At 37.1% G+C, this 20934-nt stretch overlaps 1 protein-coding gene across 1 annotated transcript in view; it reads left to right on the top strand.

Moving 5' to 3' along the window:
* The window catches only part of RELN (reelin), a 399660-nt gene that overhangs the window by 351555 nt on the left and 27171 nt on the right, over nt 1-20934 (top strand). Inside the window, exons 47-52 of the mRNA XM_004677158.2 lie at nt 7673-7813; nt 9306-9483; nt 10754-10947; nt 14156-14412; nt 17486-17640; nt 18928-19142. Coding sequence (XP_004677215.1) covers nt 7673-7813; nt 9306-9483; nt 10754-10947; nt 14156-14412; nt 17486-17640; nt 18928-19142 — 1140 coding nt within the window. The remainder of the gene's footprint in view (nt 1-7672; nt 7814-9305; nt 9484-10753; nt 10948-14155; nt 14413-17485; nt 17641-18927; nt 19143-20934) is intronic.

Here is a 20934-nt window from a genome sequence, read left to right as displayed (position 1 = left end):
GCAAGAATAGGTGGCCATCAGCAACAAATATGTTAAGTCATGAAAAGTTTTTTTTTAATAATGTAATAGTTTATCTTTACATCATTTTGTGCCTTTTTCCATCTCAGTTGTAATTCCTATGAGAAGTCATGAAAAGTTTTATAATAAATTTACTAGATGTTTTAATGAGAAGATAGAGAACTTCAGAACAGATTTGGTAAGATATTGGAAATAAGTACAGGTTTGGTAAGATACTGGAAATAGTCTGGCCCCAGAGCCTATGAGCTTAACTGCTATCTTACTACTACATCTTTATTGCTTACAGAAGAGTCAGAGTCTTGGGAGAAACCTGAAGCGAGAATGCTAAAGGTTCTTTAGAGAAGGTGAAAAAGAAGATCAGAAGATGCCAAAAATCTATTTCTTAGCTCTTAATCTGAATCTGCCTCCTTCTCCCCAGACCTAAAATAGCAGGTGGCTCAAGTGGTGTGGGTTGTTGAAATGTCACCTGAGACCCAGGTTAAGTCAGTGGAAGGGCAAGTAACTGAAATCCACCAATCGAGGGGTGGGGGTGGGGGGGCTGCCACTGAAAGGTTCAGGTTTGACTTAGCTATTTTAAGCCACAGTTTGAAGATGATCTATTCCCTTCTACTAGTCTAATGGCCCACCTGATACCATGGGGTCTTTAAAGATTAACTACAACGTTTTGGAAGCTGGGAGATTTTTAAAACAGCAGGGGAGATATTTAACGTTTGCAGGGAGTTTAAAGGAAAGGAGATAAGTACAAGAAAAGGCAAGAAAATTGTGGAAGAGTTGGAGTGATGGAAGGGGAATAAGGAGGCTAGAACTTTTTACAGGTAAATTTTAAAAGGGAGGATGTTTTTCAGTGATAGTCCACCTATGTAACGTTATTATAAACAAAGAAAAAGTTCAATATAATGGCTAAATATAATATTTATTGCATGTGTCATGGAGAAAGAGTCAAGGAAAGTACAAGTTTATTTTCTAAAGGAGAAATTCTTTCAGCTTGTCTTGCTATTTTTTATTTCTCTTCATTGCTTCTACCAACTTAAAAGTAGCTTTGAATGACTTGTGGCAAGCGTTCACATTACAGATCATCTTGTTGAAAATTTTCAGTCAAGTCAAGATACTGTTGGATTTTTCTTTAATATCCATCTTCAAAGTATTTTGATACATCGAGCATGACTGCTATTTCTCCACCAGATTTCCCAGAACTATAAAATAAAATAATTTTGTCATGTATAAGCTATAGAGCCATTGATTTTCACATTGAATATATGAAACTATGTTAAAACAAATTAAGTCTTTTCAGTCCACTAAAACAGAGAATAAAACTATTTCCAAAAATTCCACATTCTCTCAGCTTTATCAGTTATTAAACTTGTTTTCATAGAATTGAGAGTTTAGCTGTACTTTGTACATATTACTTATACATAGATACTTAAAATTGCCTTAACCCCTCTATTTAAGTTATTTTTCATTGAGAAGGTATTTTTGAAATTCCTTAGTCCAGTGTATTTGATACCATCAGTAGGTTTGTTCAGAACTCTGTGGGTTTTACGTTTTATTATCTTTACTAGTTATATGTATCAGCAAAATTAATAAACCTTATCTTACAAAAAATAACAATTCCCTTTCACTTGTAACCCTCAAATCAATATTTGACTGTGAATTCAAAGGAACCACATTATTTTTGGCTTACATTATCTATTTAAAAACCAAACATACCTTATGGTGATGGCACACGGGTGACTTAGTGATGGGAAACTCGCGGGGATTACAATTGAGATGGGGGGAAAAATGTACAAAATGATGTAAAAATAAGCTGTTATTAAAAAAAACCAAACATACCAAATTAAAGAGAATAGTATTCTAGATTTCCATATAGTTATTTCCTAGCCTCAAGTATTATCCATTCATAACCAACCTAATTTCATTAGATTATGTTGACGAAAATCCCAGACATCATATTACTTCAACTGTAAATATTTCAGTATGTATCTCTAAAAGAGAACTTCAAAAAAAAAAAAATGACTGCAATACCTATATATTATACCTAAAAATTAATGATAATTTCTTACTTAATACCAAGTCAGTGTTCAGTATGTTGTGTCATAAAATGTTATCACTTTTTTGGATTTGAGTACAAATCAGTACGTTTGGTTGACATATCTTTACATCACCTTTAACTTTGAAGCCCCTGTACATGCCCCCAGCCCTTTAAGATGAGGACTAAAACACAGGGAAATTATTTGATTTTTCCCCACAGATAAACAGTCATTTGCTGAACCAGGTGCTCCATTTGTTTTATGTCAAGCAAACAAGAAAAGCCTGTGGGGTGGCTCATTAAATTCTTCTCTTGATAACTCTAATGTGCTTTCCACCTACTTCTAGAGAACTATCACAAGGAATCTAGGTTATCTTATGAGGATGCCTTACCTATATCACATTTGTTCAGGGCCCAAACCTGTAATCCAAATACCTTCTCCTCTCATGTCTGCACTCAGACCTCATTGTACCATAAATAATTTAAAAGAAAGGAAATTTTAATAGCAGTGTACATCCTTCCATGGACAGATTATTACCTAGAAATCTCAAAATGTTAGTCTTTTAGTATCCAACAAGCTGTAAGAGAATTTTTCTACCAGAAGATGTGGGATGCTTAGGTTAAGCTGCCAACCCTATGGCCTCCAAGTCTTTGCCTGCCATCCACAACAAATGGAGTTCTCAATCATATAACTCCAGCAACAGTGTGCTAAGTGAAGAGATAGTATCTTCTAGTTCAGTTCTAAAACTAAGAAGCTATATAAGATCCATCTTTGACTGGCAGACCTCCCACCCATGAAATTTAGTCAATTGTATAAAACAATTTTCAAAAGTCATCCCTTCATTTCCATCCTCAATCATGACCTTGTTTTGTTCATAATATAGTGCCATCTTCATAAGGGGCAAGTAGGATTTTCTTGCCCCTTGTCAGCTGGCCCATTCCCTTAAAGCCCTTCACCACAGTTAATTCATTCACTTTCCTCATACTAAAACTAATGTCTCCTTTCCAGAAGCTACTCTGTCTCTATCTTTTATCTGTATGTATATGGACATGCCCTTCTGTTTAGCTGAAACAACTGACATGCTGTTTCCAGGTATATTCTTAGGAGTGAAATTGCTGGGCCAGATCATAGCTCTACGGTCAACTCTTTTAAGAAACTGACAACCTGTTTTCCACAGTAGCCACACCATTTTACATTCCCACCAGCAGTGTATGAAGTGTTGTCTCTACATCCTTTCCAACATTTGCTATTGCTGTCTTTTTGATCATATCATCCTCATAGGTATGGCATTATCTTTTATTGCATTGCATTTTCATTTTCTAATGACAGATGATGTTAAACATATATTCATGTATTTATCATATATTTACATATCTTGTTTGGAATATTCTCCACTTTTATCTAACAGAGAAACAGGCTAATGGACAAAATTTTATACCAAAAATAGAGGCAGGATCTGGTCTAGCAAGACAAATAGAGGGCACATTTTTAAATGAGGCAGACTTTACAGAGCCTCTGACTCAAAAGACAGTGGGTCAAAGATTTCAGCTGTTCACTCACATTGACTTGCACAAGTCAAGCAGACCTGGGCATATATACAGCAGCATACACCCAGCCTTCCATAGCTGTTCATATTTAGAAGTAATGGTAGAGTTAGGATTATTTTGTAGAGGTGGTAATAAACCAGGGGGTGCCTTGCCTTGCTTCAGTTTTATTGGTGAATCTGGGTGACTTAGGGCATTGAACCTGAACTGCTTCGCTGGTAGACTGGTAGCACCAGGCTCTATTTTCAAGTGCTAAATACTTCATGTCGCTCTTTGAGAGAAAAAACATCAAGGAAGGGTGAAAAGGTGTTTTAAACATACAGATAGTTTCTATTAAAAGACTTTCCTGATGGTGATTATGGTGAGGACTTCATAGAGTAGAGTAGAGCCATCCTCAAGGAAAGAATAGATACAGACTCTGAGTTAAAAAGTGGAAGCAATGAGAGAAGGTTCCTGGGACAGCAGGAACAGAACCATACTATTGGTGTTAAGGTTTTTTCAAATGCTTAGCAACAGGCAATTATTAAATATATTAAGCAATACTTATGTAGTACTTACTATGTACTGTAGATGGAGAGGAAATGATAGAGATTCAAAAAGAAGCAAGAAAAGAGCTTTCAAGGATATGGAAAAAGGAAAAATCTGCTCTGGCACCATTTTTCTCCAACTCCAAAAGCAGCAGCTGGTGGTGGCCATCATTATAAAGAAGCTTCAGGATAAATGATGACACCTGCCAAGAGCATCACCAAGACACTCACAGGTCTTGGTAAACAAGAACTAATTAATTTTCACAACACCCATGTGAGGTGGGAAGTAGCATTTCCCTAGTTTTACAGACTGGGAAATGACAGCGTGTAAACATAAGTGACTTGGCCCCTTCACATAGTGAAGTTGTGACAGGCCTGGGAATAAGAAGCCACAACAATTTAACTTCCAGACTTCCATTTTTAACTTATATTGGATTGGTCCCCTTGGTAAAAGGTTTTCTTCTGAAATAATACTACTTAGTGTATGTACTTCTGTTTTATGAGTACATTATTGCTAAGTGAAATTATTCCCAAGGCTATAATATCACCACATTTTGAGAGAGGACCTTAGAAATCATCTCATTTAACCCCCCCATATATGTTGATTTATGCACATGGACATTGAATTTACCTGTATGAGAGTACGAATTCCAGGCCTCACTTGCCTTTACTCCTGTTGGCCATGTCTGTTTTGCAAATGACCTTTCGCTGACTTCTTTTCAGTAGAGTAACACAGAGTTGTACAAACTGAAATAATAAGAAGCTCCCATTATGAGTGATCAAACCCAACAATGCATCTGGCTCTTAAATTTTCTGTACCTTCTCTCTGTTCAGTGACTGCCTGGACTATGATTAAACGCAACCATCCATTTAAAAGACACCAGACACCACCTGCTAGGCAGTCTGTGCCACCTCCCATTTGCTAGGAAGTTCTCCTCTCCCTTCAACAGCCACCAAATCACTGCACCCTCCAAAGCCAAATCCTAGTCCCTTCCTGCCTCCCTAGATGTCTCTTTCTGGGAATTTTTATTGCTGTCAACTTAGTATTCTTTCAGTAAATTTTTATAAAGTTGCCAACAATAAAAAGGCACACATCACCAATAATAAATTAACAAATAAAACTATCCAACAGAAGGATCTTTTAATACAGATGATACATTGATAAAAATATCTTTTAATACAGATGGATCATTGATAAAATATCAGGGGGAAAATACTGCTTACTATTACTAAACACTAGGATACAAACCAGTATTCCCTGAAGGATTACAGAGATGTCCCTCTCCTGCAGAAGTTTATAGTCTTGAAGAAAGGCAGAATAATTGTATGTGTTGATTTGTCAAAATCCAATTAATGATGTGCTATATAAATATGATCTCAGCTATGTCATTTATAAGATGTTGCTACATGTAAACAGTTTTGACAATTACTTAGAGAATGGCAGCTTATCTATAACAACTATGCACCTATGAAGCACTACTAAGTGCTAGGCATGGTACATAGGCACCAATGAAGCATGGTGCACAATGATGAGTAAAAAGAGATTTGCCCTGTCTTCCAAGGAAACAAACATTCAAGAAATGCATATGCAAATATATATATATATATACACACATATATATATACACACATATATATTTATATACACACACAAACTACTGTTATGATAAATACTATAAAAGTGAATGACAGTTTTCTGGGGAAGAAATTGATTTTAAGAAGTTGGTATCTAGAATTGAGGCTACAAGATGGGGCAAGAAAAGGAGGAACAGTGGACTATTGTGGAGGCCTGAGGGTGCCTTGCTGTTGGCTGTGCTGTGGTAACATGCATGGTGTGACCCCATGGCGTTGAATCACACATACAGTGTTGAAAGCAATGATACTTCAGTAAACAAAATAAAGAATAAAATAAAATAAATCAGGAAGAAAATTTTTCTATGACATTTTCTCTAAGACTTAAAAGACAAACAAGGGTTAACAGGATAGCAAGAAAGAAAAAGGTGCCTGCAGAAAAGGGAACAGAGTTTCAAAAACTTTGGGAACTGAAAGAACAGATTTCAGAGTAGGTAGCCTGGAACCCAGCCCAACCATGAAGGGCCAAGGGCTTGGAATTGAAATTAAATAAAATAACAAGTAAGGTATTAGGAAGACATTTCTTTGCTGGAAGGAACATATGGAAGCTGGGGATCAAGAAGGGTCGTGGAGAAATCAGTGTATTGGTGCTCAGTAAAAAAAATTATCAATCTGGGGCCCTCCCTGGTGGCGCAGCGGGTTAGAGCACTGCACTAAGACACTAAAGCCACTTCCGCATGAGTTCGATTCCCGCCTGCCCCGGAGGCGACCACATGGCGAGGCAGACCTCTCCTGACCCGCCCGCTGCTCCCCTCAGCAGTGTATTTCGTCGATCTGCCTGTTCTGCTTCCCGCTCTGTCTCTGGTGAATCCTCTCACCCTCTGCATCTCTGGCCTGTACCCCAGTTCTGTACGAATAAATAAATAAATCTTAAAAAAAAAAATTATCAATCTGAATCATTTCTTTTCAAAACAAAGATTTCAGTTCTAGTCAATTTATCACCTATTTTCTAAACTTAATGTTTTCAATAAGAAAATATAACAACCTTGCTATTGTTTAATCTTTTGTCCTACCTAAATCAGGTATCTTTTAGTCAAGTGAGTAACAATCTCTTTATGACACAGAGATATTAATCCATAAAACCAATCTTGCTTGGTTGATTGATCCCTTACAGATCTTTAAATAGTCAGACTCACGTGAGTCCCAGGCATTGTCTGAATTTTACTGCCACCTAGTGTTTTGGAAATCATAAGTTTATGTGTGCTTCTGAACAAGATACTTCCCCAAATTGCAAATTAGGAAACATATTTCTGCTTCTGGAATAGAAGAATCTTTGCCATCGTTTTATTTTTATTGTATCAAATGGAAAATCAATGGAAAATAAATCTAGTCTTATTGATTATACTCTCTCTTCTAATTATCTTGAGCTTTGTTGATTCCTCTCATTTACATTCCTACTGTATCTTAAGGCTTTCGTTGGGAGAATTCCCAGGAATTCTATGTGAGGTGGACCAGGATACCCAATTTACAAGTGTGTGACCTTAGGGAGCAGGAGTTGAAATCCAGCCCATATCCTGTACTCTCGTCAAATGCAAAGGGGCTGCGCCTGCTCACATGCAGGCCTTTTTCTAACTTGCACTTAGAGTTAGCAGCAGCCCTGGCATCACTGCACAGTGGTTCCCACACAGCCCCTATTCCCTGAGGTCTCTGGTTTTAGTATTCATTTTAGTTTCTGTTTCAGTCTGTTTTTACAAAGCTCAGAAAGATCACTGGTCCAAAACATTCTGAAGTTATGGCAGTTTGGCTTGGTTTGATTTGGTTCATCAAGTTTTGCATAGAATATTGCGATGATGAAAGCTCTCTTCAAGACACAAGTGGGGATGTACTTGTGTTTGATTACCCTCCTCTGTGCACTTGTTCGAATGTACCAAAGACATTGTCTTTTCCACCACATCCTTCATTTTAATTCTCTTTTACTTCAAAGGTCCCCAGCTACTCGTTTCCGTTGGCATCAACCAGCTCCTTTTGACAAGCAGCAGACGTGGGCGATAGATAATGTCTATATTGGGGATGGCTGCATAGATATGTGCAGTGGCCATGGAAGGTGCATCCAAGGAAACTGTGTGTAAGTAGATTTTCTTCCTTCTGCAGAAAGCTTCTGACTCACATTTCAGCCAGTAGATTTTTCTGAAAGTGTTATTTTAGTCACTCCCCAGCTACCTTAAATTACATATTTTTCCTGGAATATGATTTTGAGCAAACTACAGAGTTGATGGGTATTATATCTTCACTCTTGCTTAGAGATTAGAAACTGAACAATAGCTGTCTTGTCAGGAGAGGACTGAATTATAATTGACTTTATTTTATTTCCTTCTGTCTTTCTGTGATACACCTGAGCCTTGAAAAAGACATTAGATGGGGTTCAGGAGTTCAGTATGTTCTGACTGAAAATAATACATCATGAATCTTTTTCTCACATAGTTATAAGTATATGTAATGATATGCATTACTTGTGACTTAATTGGTATTGCCATATTATTTGCAAAAGAAACTATATCAGTGCCTGATCAATTTAAAAGGCATACTTGTTGGTGATGTGTAGTATATTACTCTGAGAGAACCTTAGCATCTTTTTTGAAAATCCTAAATAAAGTGAATGTATGAGTGTTTGTGTGTGTGTGTGTGTGTGTGTGTGTGTGTGTGTGTTATACAGCAGTAATCTTGCTTGATGGGGTGGAATGCCTGAAGATGCTCTCAGAGAATTCATAGTCTCTTTTCATCTAATCTCCCCACACCTGTGAAATTTGTTACTTTGATCACTATTCCAATCTATATCCAAATGCCCTTTGAGACCCCTGAACCTCCAATTGCAGTACTCATATTTTCTCCCATATTGAATAGAAATCAGTCCTTTGGTCAAAGATAAGATATGTTGTCCAAAGTACCCTTCTACTATGCTAGGGCCACTTCCACATGAGTTCGATTCCCACCTGCCCCGGAGGTGACCACATGGCGTGGCAGACTTCTCCTGACCCGCCCGCTGCTCCCCTCAGCAGTGTGCTTTGTAGATCTGCCTGTTCTGCTCCCCACTCTGTCTCTGGTGAAGCCTCTCACTGCCCCTGAGCCTCTGGCCTGTACCCCAGTTCTGTATGAATAAATAAATAAATCTTTAAAAATAAAATATGGTTTCTGTATGCATAAATAAGTAAATCTTTGAAAAAATAAAATAAAATATGGTTTTTTGAATATCTAATTGGTCCAAGGGGTCTGTTTTAAAGACCAATTTCTTAAATTAATAGAACCTGCCAGTTTTGTTTGGCAGCTACAATTGTTTATCAGCTATCCAGAGCTGTGTCACATAGAGGCCAGGCTTCAGCAGATTCTTTGCAGTTCATTCTTTCTACCCATCAGCTCAAGACACTGCTTTCGAAAGGCCAGAGGCAGTTCATTCTCAGTTCATTACTAACCTAAAGCACCGTTAAGAAGAGCAGGTGAATTATGGGGAGCTCTGAGGATAAGTAACCTTTCATCATCCTGGCCTAGGAAAAAGAGTTGTTCACTAATTGAGAACACACTTCTGGGAGCTTTGTTTGATGTTGACTTTTTCTCTACACCAGCTGTGATGAGCAGTGGGGTGGCCTGTACTGTGATGAACCCGAGACCTCTCTTCCAACCCAACTCAAAGACAACTTCAATAGAGCTCCATCTAACCAGAACTGGCTAACTGTGAACGGAGGGAAATTAAGTACTGTTTGTGGAGCTGTGGCTTCAGGGATGGCTCTCCACTTCAGTGGGGTGAGTGTTTGACTGCTGGCTATTTATTTCTGCCTTCTTTGAATTCCCCTTAAATATTGGGTCTCTTTTGAAATTTAATTGGCAAATCAAGATGTGCTTGGTCACCCTAAGTGCACAACCCTGACCTGAGCTTGCAACTCTATAAAAATCAGAAAATATTAATTATTTCCAAAATTTTCCTACCACAAATCAGTGGAGACAATTTAATATTTCAGGGTAGTATGAGCACAAGGTACATTTAAGTATTTTTTTAAAGGACTTGAGTCAGTCTTCATCCTGGGAGAAAGCTCTGCACAGTGTGTGAGGATCTTCCATCTGGATGATGCTGTGATTGAAAACTTTTGAGCTTGCAACAGATTTGGGATTTAAGGAGCCAAAAATCTGTAAAATGAGCTTCAGCATCTCCTGAATTTATTAAGAAGAGTTTATTCTTTCTCTAAATTATCCAAGAAAGAATATTTGCCAGTAATCTAAGGAATTTGTATTTGTAACAGATTATTTTGTGAATGATAGCAGCAGTGTTGGCATTCTACCTTGCTACCAAAAATTTGTTTAAAAATATAATTTCTCTAATATCATAATTAAATTATCTTCATAGGCAATTAAATTTAGTATTAGTTCTCTATTTCCTCACTGTACTCTTATAGTTTGCATTTGTATCAGTGAAATTTATTACTTACATTTGGTGTTTTAAGTCAAGAGTAACAAGAGGACATATAGAGTGTAGAGGATTCTTATGATTCAACTAAGAATTTTCTACCCTTGTACATTAATGAATTAATGTCAATGACAAAATCAGCTATAAAAAGTTTGAATAAAAAGCAATTACAGCTATTAGCTCTAATTATAATTAAAATATATTAAAATTTTCAGGTGTAACCATAAAATTTAATATTAGTCATCTCAACATGCTATTTTATTAATAGCTTATATCATTTGAAATATCTAATAAGTACTTATGAATCATTAGAACTAGCTTAATAAAAACATAGAATGGCTGCTTAAATTTCAGCTTTCATTTTGCTTATAAAATAATAGAAAATAGCCTTAGAAATAATTGTTCTTTGTACATCTTTAAGACTGAAATTTCAAAGTTCAGGAAATAATTGCTGAGTGCCTACTGTATTTAGGAACCATGCCACAGTAGGTAATAAGAAAGTCAGTGTTACAATACCATATGACTTGCATTACCAAAGAAATTTAAAAGGAAAGGAGTCAGAGAAGATCTCTTCCTTGTCACTGTTTTGTTGCTTGTTGCTTCTTTCCTTAGGGTTGCAGTCGACTGTTAGTCACCGTGGACCTAAACCTCACTAATGCTGAGTTTATCCAATTTTACTTCATGTATGGATGCCTGATTACACCAAACAACCGTAACCAAGGTGTTCTCTTGGAATATTCTGTTAATGGAGGCATTACCTGGAACCTGCTAATGGAAATATTCTATGACCAGTATAGTAAACCTGGGTTTGTATTCTACTTGACTTGTAATAACCAATATGTTGTGCAAAGAAGCTTGGGAAGGCCTATCAGCAGTCAATCACAGGGACCACATGGGACCTTGACCTTACTCACTTGTTGTGATACTGCTGGTCTGACCTGAAGAGATTTCTGGGTTGAGTAAACACCTTTGTTTGTTAGTGAACAGTCAAAGCACATCCTAGCACTCCTAATCTTGCACTTAAAAAAAAAATAAGTATTCTATTTACTTATGCATACAAGAGCTGAAGTACAGGCCAGAGGTAGAGGGTGGGTGGTGAGGAGCTGGATAGAGGATTCTCCAGAGACAGAGTGAGGAGCAGAACAAGTGGATTGACTGAACTACATTGCTGAGGGGAGCAGAGGGCAAGCCAGGAGAAGCCTGCTGTGCCATGTGGGTCACCTCCCTGGCCAGGAATCGAGCTCGTGCTGCAGTGGCTGCAGATAACTTTGTAGTCCTGAGTTATAACTAACCTTGCTGCACCAACGAGACCTCAAACTTACATGTTTTTAAAAGGTCCTGCTATCGATACACACAAAGACAAAACAGTTTAAAAGAAGTTTAATAGAATTAGTCTGTACAGAGAGAAAAGAAAGGATAATAATTCCCAAAAAACCCTCATAGTTACCCATCCCCTCATGAGAAAATGCCCAGCCAAGTAGGGTTAGCCCAAGTGGGATCACTGATGTCCACAAATCTAAGACAACTTCTGCTAGAAAACCATAAAAAAGGGGTCAGAAAAATGTGGAACAAATGGAGAAATATCAAAGTACAAATCAAGGTAAAGACTGTTGTTTTCAGCCTCCTTACATGTCTCTCATCCATGTCTTTCAAGTGCACATATCTATGTATCTCTCCTCCACATGTGTCCTCTAAGTCCCCTAACTCCTTTGTGCAAGTCAAAATCCAAGAAGCACCTTCTCCACCTTTCTCCTCAGAGCCCATCTACCTATCTACAGAGCTTCACCTGGCCATTCAGTTCTGCCCCTGAGTTCCCAATAGCTTGCCACGGCATCTGCATGTAAATCTGGTGGAAACATGGAAGCTCCTCTGTTTATGAAGCTGCTTCTGTTGCAGTTTAAATTTTAATTTCAGAAAAGCTAGTTTTCAAATACCAGTATAAGTTATACTAACAAACGCTAATAGTGAATAAGATCCAATAAAGAACACAGATAAGTTAATAAGGATATGATAAATAATTTCAACATTTTTGGAAATTGTAAACAGAAAAGCTATGTATTTACATGTTTATCTAGATGATGTTCACTCCATCTTAGAGAATTGGGCTAGAAAATAACCACAGTAAAATATAAATATCCATAAGCAGTCTAGTCTATTTTTAAATTTCTCATTTAAAAAAAGGAACTGGGTAAAATAAAAACAAAGAATCCTGTAGATGATCATTTAAATTCAGTCTATCAGATAAAAAAGAGGCTAGCTGTGAAAGAAACCCAAAATGAACTAAAGTATTTCTCTTTTGTAAATTAGTTCCCAAGGAAAGTAGCCTGGGCTCCTCCAGCTCCAGCTGATGAATCATTGCTCACCAGGTCCAGATTCCTGTTCCTTCTGCCACAATCAACACAACTTCCATCTCATGGTCCACAAAGGAAACTGTAACTCCTCCACATTGCAGCCAATAGGAAGGAGGATGAGACCAAAAAAAAAAGATGTGCTCTCTCTTTCAGTAAACTAACAGTTGCCCATACACCCATTCATGTTCCAGTAGCCAGTACCTCAGTCACAGAAACATTCCCAGGGGCAAGGGAGTCTGGATGCATTGTCTTTATTCTGGGTTACTGTTGGCCTAATTATTAAATATGGGCTCCTGTGATGAAGGGAGAAGGGAAGAATGGCAGTTAAGGAGCAGCAATCTCTGCAATAAGCCCAAGTGAAATCCTCCACAAGCATTAATATTGGGACACCAATAAAAAAATGCAGACAGAAGCTGAATGACAAACTGTAATAGTGCAAAAAGAGGGTTCATATATCAGCAGGAGAGAATAGGCCAATTAAGCCATGTCTTCAGTCTTTCTGGAAGAAGTTTTAAGAACTCTCAAGTGAGAGTTCCTAAAATTTAAATAACATTTTATCAGAAGAAGGAAGTTCATCTCTATGGAATAAAGTATAACTATCTTGTCTACTTTCATTCTCTGATGGGAAAATAAATTGACCAAGGTAGGAATAGTGATCATAATTGATTTAAACTTTCAGCTTTGGGCAAGGTGGGGGGAGGGGTGTGGGATGGTGTGATAGCACTGAAACTTTGGTGATGGGTGAACTTCAGGGTGTAAAGCTGCAGTCCCCACATCCTATAGCTTTGTGAACAAATGGTGAATCAATAAAATTTGATAAAAAAAAAAAACTCTTCAGAGTGAAATATAAACACTAAAATGGCCCTCATGGAAGCTCTCAGCTTAAGTGTTCTTTACAAATTTGGGCTTCTCTTGAACCACAAATTCTATGGAATTGAGGCTCCCAGAGGGGAAGGGTGGGGTGGAGAACAAAGCTAGGAGGGGCCCAAAGGTCTATGGTAGAGAACTATGGTGCATTGGTAGCAGGTATTTTGTGGTAACTCATCTGAGTAGGTATAAACCTATTCCCATAAGTCATATTCAGTGTTGTAAACCATTTCACCCCAATAAAAAAAGGCCTAGTTTTTTTTATAATATAATAGTTTATTTTTACATCATTTTGTACATTATTTTTTTCATCTCAATTGTAATCCCCGTGGGTTTCCCATCACCAAGTCACCCGTGTGCCATCACCATAGTCCCGTGCACTTCCCTCCCCCCCCCATTTTTGATCCCATTCCCCACTCTATCCCCACAAAATGTCTCTGGTATATGGCTGTTCATTATTCTTATTATTTTCTCGCCTGGTCCATTATACTCCTGCTATGAGCGAAACCACCCAGTATTTTTCTTTCTCTTTCTGGCTTATCTCACTAAGCATGATCTTTTCTGGCTCCATCCAAGTTGCTGCAAAAGACATGTGTTTCTATTTTTTGGTTGCTGAATAATATTCCATTGTATATATGTACCACATCTAAAAAGGTCCAGTTTTTTAATTAGTTACTTTAGCTAATATCTTCCCTTTCCCCACCATGGGATATGCTTTCCATCTTTTACTCTAGTGAGACATTTGACGAGGTTTTTGTTTGTTTTTTTTTCCATACCCACCATTGTTTTCTTGCAGGTTTGTGAATATCCTTCTCCCTCTTGATGCAAAAGAAATCGCTACTCGCTTCCGCTGGTGGCAGCCAAGACACGATGGCCTAGACCAAAACGACTGGGCCATTGACAATGTCCTCATATCCGGCTCTGCTGACCAGAGGACAGTCATGCTGGATACCTTCAGCAGTGCCCCAATGCCCCAGCACGAGCGCACCCCTGCAGATGCAGGCCCTGTGGGAAGAATAGCTTTTGACATGTTTATGGAAGACAAAACTGCAGGTGAATTTTTCTCTAACAACTTAATAAAAGCCCAGTGAAAAATACACTTTAGATTTGTACCTTTTCAGAATGTGCAATGTGGAACTTTTATAGATTCTCTAAAGCTACAGAAACAGTATAAAAAAACAATAAAAAAGAACAAGACCTTTGTTTCTCTTAACTTGTTTGCATTACACTGTAACTAAACCTCTTCTTTCTTTCATTTGAGTCAGCAAGTATGTTTCCATCAGTAGCATTCTATAAATTTACACAGGAAAATGTTCTTTTCATTGAAAACTTTCTTCTCTGATCCTCCTGTTTTCTACTTTGGACAGAAAGCCAACAATCCCCAGTCACTTGTTTTAATATTCAAAGATAGTATTTCATTTAGCTACATGTCAGACCCATTTATGAAGGCATTTCTTATTTCAGAGTGTATGCAAGGTCTTGCTTGTTACTCTACATTGTCAAGACCAGTAGCAGAGTGATTGCAGTAAACTAAAAATGATCTCTTCATACCATCATTATTATTCTAGATGTCCCATTTTCTCTTTAGTTCCTGGCATTATTCTGGTCACCTTTATCTAAAGTTGTGTCTTTTATTAAGTATGTGGCTTTTTCATACTACATCTTTGGTTCTACAAATAAAATGTAGTATGTTCAGATAAAGTAATGATGTTTAATAATACCACTGCATACCAGTGTCATCCATACAGTGCAAACAAATATGCCACTATAGATTCTTCAGACAATAGGACTCTGTCTCCCTAACTCATCCCTGGAGTCTGGATATATTTTACTAATAAGAACTTTCCATAGGATGAAACAAATACTGAAAAATAGAAAGTTAAAGAGTTTTAATAATTAAATGGTTTATTATAAAAATTATACATGTTCAAATTATAAAATCCAGCAAGTATAGAAAATCATGAGAATGTACATAAAAATACCCAAAAATAATCATCAATATTTTGGTATTCTTAGAGGTTATTTAACTATAATTTTATGTGAACACATATTTAACAAAATTATGTCTTCTGACATATTTTGAAGCCTGATTTTTTTCATTTAGAATTAAATCCTCATAATTTCCCCATCTATTTAATTATCTATGAAAGTATTGTTTTAATTTTTTTAATATTTCATCATTTAGTAACCATTTTTATACTGTTGACTAGTTAGATTATTCTCATTAATTTATTAGTATATGTTTGTGCATAGAGAACTGGGGTATAGGCCAGAGGTGTGGGAACAGTGAGAGGACTCACCAGAGACAGAATGGGAAGCAGAGCAGGCAAATCAATTTAGTACACTGCTGAGAGGAGCAGTACACTGCTCAGGAGAGGTGTGCCACGCCATGTGGTTCACCTCCCTGGCTGGGGATCGAACTCGTACTACTGTGGCTTTGGTGAGCTTCATAGTGCTGTGCTTTAACCAGTTGCACCACTAGGGAGGGTCCTGTGTAATGTCTTTTATAAAGGAGTTTACAATGAGAGAAGAATTTAAGTACTGCCTCTTTGTGAATAAAAGAAAAAACATAGTACTTTTTGAAGTATCTAAAATGCTGATTTTTTTACTATATGTTTAATTCATCATGTACAATCAAAGGAAAAAATTTCTGAATTCTGCCTGCCTTGCAAAAAGTGTTCCTAAAACTGCTATTTTCTTATGGAAATAATTTCTGATATTACAGAAAAGACTGATCCATTAGTTGCTTAATGTCAGTCCTCTTTCATCAGGCTTGCAGAAATCTAGCATAAAATAAAATATGTATTCTACAATAAATTAGTGGGTTACTTTGACTGGAATTCAAATTTCTGTGCACTTTGAATCTGAGTCCCATATCAGTAATGTAGAATTAAATGTAGCTCCCATCCCATAAAATGAAAACTGACAGAATATGGAATCTCAACAGCCATTTAAAGCTCAGAAATTAACTATTTGCTCTATAGGTGTGTGTTGTGCTCAGGCAAATCAAAAGACATAACATGGTGTTTACTTGGTGGTCCCAAAGCTTCCAGTTGTAGCCATTCACCTGCACTGTAAATGCTGAAGTGAACAAAGAAACTTTCAGAGACTCATTGAAGTGGATGTATAAAATCAAAGTCTATTGTCAACTAAATGCAACTTATGGGGATGTTTATTTCTAACTTTTCTGGAATAATATTACAGTATTAAAAAGAATTCTTTCAGAATAAAAGGGAATTTCAGGGTGTGTGTGTGTGCATGTTAAAGATAATGACTAAAAAAAGATATTATCTTGCTGCTTAAGTTTCCTTAAGACTCTTACAAGCTTTTTTTTTTTACAATTTTATTGAAGTATTTTATTAATTGACATACAAAATGCTGTTCATATCTAATGTGTACAAATTAATGAGTTGTACACGTTAATTATCTCTACTCACGAAACCAACACCAAAATGAAGGTCATAAATATATCATCTCCAAAGTTTCCTCCTAAAATGTTTTCTTCTTTCCTAAAAAAAGGTTGAAAAACCAACCTGCTTAACAAATTTCTAAGTATTCAATACAGTAGTATTAAATATAGGTCCTATGTTTCACATTAGATTTCCAGACCTTCTTGTCTTACAAACTGAAACTTTGTGTCCCTTGGCTGATCTTCCCATTTCTTACTATCACAGTCCTTGGTAACCACTGTTTACTTTCTGATTCTGTGAGTTTGACTACTACAGGTCTTAAATAACCCATATGACTCCAATAGAATTTGAATAAAAGTAGCTAACTTACTTCCCTATCATGTTATAAAAATTATTCCTCCTTTTTTAGATCCTGCTTAAAAAGCCAAATATCTGTCAGGAAAAAAGTTGTTTATTTCCCTTAGCTTTTCATATACTATATATACAATACACTGTTTTTTCCCCAGATGTTGGCTTACTAATATCAGAAAGTAGATATATCTCCTCTCACAGTATGTTTTTGTTCTAAACTGATATATTTACATGAGTGTTTTGTCTGTCAATTATGTTAATATATGATAAGAGATTTCTAATATAATTTTAGATCTTGCTTAAAGTTGAGAATTTGCTTTAACTACATCTGTCATGAAACGTGTGTGTGTGTTTTGTTTTGTTAGTGAATGAGCACTGGCTATTCCATGATGATTGTACAGTAGAAAGGTTCTGTGAGTCTCCTGACGGTGTCATGCTGTGTGGCAGTCATGATGGAAGAGAGGTATATGCAGTGACTCACGACTTGACTCCCACTGAAGGCTGGATCATGCAGTTCAAGGTGAAGATGATCTTGTCTCAGTTATATAAATAACCACTAACAATATAAAAATGAAAAAATATAGTGACAAAAATCCTCTCATTACTTAAAATGTACTTTAAAATATTAAGGTAATGAAAAAATATATATAGTAAGGTAATGCCAGACATTTTACCAGGGTGGAGTGGGGAATGGGATCAAAAATGGGGTGGGGGGCAGTGCACTGGACTATGGTAATGGCACACAAGTGATTTGGTGATGGGAAGCCCACGGGGATTACAACTGAGATCGAAAAAGGCACAAAATGATGTAAAAATAAACTGTCATATTAAAATTAAAAAATATTAAGGTAATGTGTTTCTTCAGTCCTGTGAAATAGTTATTAAAGAAATTCACTGTGAAAAAAAAAATATTAAGGTAATGTACAACTCAACTATGTGTAACCTAATGATTAAAAGTATTTTGTTTCCCAACTATTTCAAAATGACTCTGTTTTCTAAGAGTCGATGTGTTTCTCTTCGGGATTAAATACTGTTAGAAAAAAATAGTAATAATAAAAATATAGCATACTGATTCCAATTCATTGAATTTAAAGCCCTAAATAACTTAGGCAGTTTTTACTTAAGAAAAGATTAAAGATATATGTTCTTTCTTAGAAGTGTATTATGAGGAACAAAATAATAAAAAACAAAGGTATGATTGGGATTAGTGTCAACATTACTTTTGGCCAAGAGCTTTTGTCAACAGTTTATTTTGTCTATCCCAATGCCACTGTATTAGCAACAAATGTTACATTATGGTTATCTCCATCAACAAAGGGTTCTGTGCCTTATTAAAAGTACCTTCTGTTACTACTCCATTGCATCAAACTTGTAATTGAAAGTGATTTATTGAGTCATAAATTGTTCAACAAAATAATAAACTTGGTAAAGCTGTTAGCAATCCTTCTTGGTCGAGTATTCTGCCAAAAAAAGAATGTGCCAGACCATTAGCACAACAAACAACAATTTGTGAGAGTGGGTCCAGGCTTTCCAAGGCAATCAGCCAGCCATGGCAGAAGTACTGGTTTTAACTTCTCTCCAAACTCCCTGAACAATGTATTTGGCACCTTCTATAGTTTGTCACCTTGGGCAACCACATCAACTCACCCATCCATCAGCAGAACAAGTTATAAACCTGAGAATACAGAATAGATGTGGTACAATGTCTATCAAGTGATGAGAAAATTTCTTGCTGCCAAATTCTTAGAGCAAAAACATGTAATACGGTTTTTCAATACCTTAACAATCTTTCTTTTCTGTTTATTAGATCTCTGTAGGCTGTAAAGTGTCTGAAAAAGTTGCCCAAAATCAAATTCATGTGCAGTATTCTACAGACTTTGGTGTGAGCTGGAATTACCTGGTACCCCAATGCTTACCTGCAGATCCAAAATGCTCTGGAAGTGTTTCTCAGCCATCTGTATTCTTTCCAACTAAAGGGTGGAAAAGGATTACCTACCCACTTCCTGAAAGCTTAGTGGGAAAGTAAGTATGAAACATTTTTAAAGCCTTGTCCCAAGCTTCCAGAAGTAGATTAGAGACACTGTAGTTGAACCGAGTTGTGGGGGAAGAACTTTCTTCTTCAGTATTTTTAACAATTCTCCAATGTGTTGATCTCCTTATGAGCTGACTGGAGGAAACTTCAAGTTGTGATCCTAAGGCTTGGTAAAATGGGCTCTCCCAGGCCCTTCCATTCTCCACAGTATCTGCAAGTGGGCACAGAACAAGTGATGGCATTGGAGTCAGATAAATGATGTCTATCATATTAATTTAGTGTACTATGATCCACTGTATATCATATGCTCACCACATTACTGCCTGTCTCCACATTACTGCCATGGTAGACCCGACCAGGGGCAAGTCCAAATTCATCATCACTTAAAAACCCAACTCAAACATGCATATTTGGAAGATCATATCAGATCCCATTGATTAAGGGTTCAGTCTCTCAAGAGTACCCTCTCCTTCACACTTTAGTTGCAGGTAAAGAATGTATAAGGCAAGTTATGGGGAAAAGACACAGATCTCCCATGCTCTCTGTGGGTGTGCCATTCCCCCAAGTATCCACATATTCACCAACCTGCGATCTCTCTGAAGCCCTTCTTTAGTTTTGTGCTTTTTTGTTGTGTTTGTAATTTGGAAGCTTCACTACTTAGGTGTGATTGGTTAACACAATGGCCATTGGCAACAGAAATCAATGTCTAGCTCCTCCTGACATGAGGATGGGCCTGGAAGTGCCAACCTCCAAATCACAGAGTTGGTTCTCTAAGCATCCACCCCCTTTCCTTGGATGCATCCAGCTCCTTTCCTTAGATGCATCCCCAAAATTTACCTCACTGACATCATAAGAAACACCTTTAGGGCTCTCCCTGTTGGCACAGCAGGTTAGGGCACAGCACTGCAAGCTGGCCGCAGCCACTTCCATGCAAGTTCGATCCCTGGCCCTGGCGGTGATCCACATGACATAGTAGAACTCTCCTGTCTGGCTTGCTGCTCCCCTCAGCAGTGTACTTAATTGATCTGCCTGTTCTGCATCCCCCTCTGTCTCTGATGAATGCTCTCACTGCCCCTGCACCTCTGACCTGTACTCCAGTTCTCTATGCATAAATAAATACTAAAAAAAAAAAAAAAAACTTTATCACTCTCACCCTTGAGTAAATTTCAAGCCTTTGGGGAACTGGGACCAGGAACTGTGGATGAAGACCAAATCTACATGAGAAATGTATTTTAGTCATCTGAATGACCAAATATGTTTTTCTTATAAATCACAACATAGCAATAATGTAATTTGTATAAGTCCTAACAGCTCCTGTTATTTTTACAAATGAGGCTTGTAGAATTTGTTTTTCTCCTATTAAAGCATTATGTTCTGCACCTGCAGTGAAAAATAATTACCCTGGAGCAGTGGTGAGCCAAGATGATTAAACTGTTCTCTGAAAAGTCTGTGGATAAGTTAATTTAAAGCAATTCTGAAAGATTTCCCTTTGACTGTAAATTGGAAGAAAAGATACTTTAAAGAAAATGGCAGTTGTAATTCTGCCATATGAATCATAAAATCTAATTTCATCAAGATTCTTCTGGGATCTTTGACTAGGTCGTTACACATCTCTTTTAAAGTATCCTATAGATATCATTTACTGCATGACTACCTACAACTTTCTGGAACAAAACTAAAGGGTTTAGCTAATTAAAACATGTAGGGTAACTGGAAATGGTAAGGTTTTTCTGCCCTCCCAACATTAGCATCAGTGAGTGACACCTGTGGTTTTACATGACT

The sequence above is a fragment of the Condylura cristata genome, unplaced genomic scaffold (assembly GCF_000260355.1).
Source record: "Condylura cristata isolate star-nosed mole 26May11 unplaced genomic scaffold, ConCri1.0 scaffold00005, whole genome shotgun sequence".
NCBI classification, from domain to species: Eukaryota; Metazoa; Chordata; class Mammalia; order Eulipotyphla; family Talpidae; genus Condylura; species Condylura cristata.
Note: the sequence above shows the minus strand (reverse complement) of the source record. Positions and strands in the feature narration are given on the sequence as shown.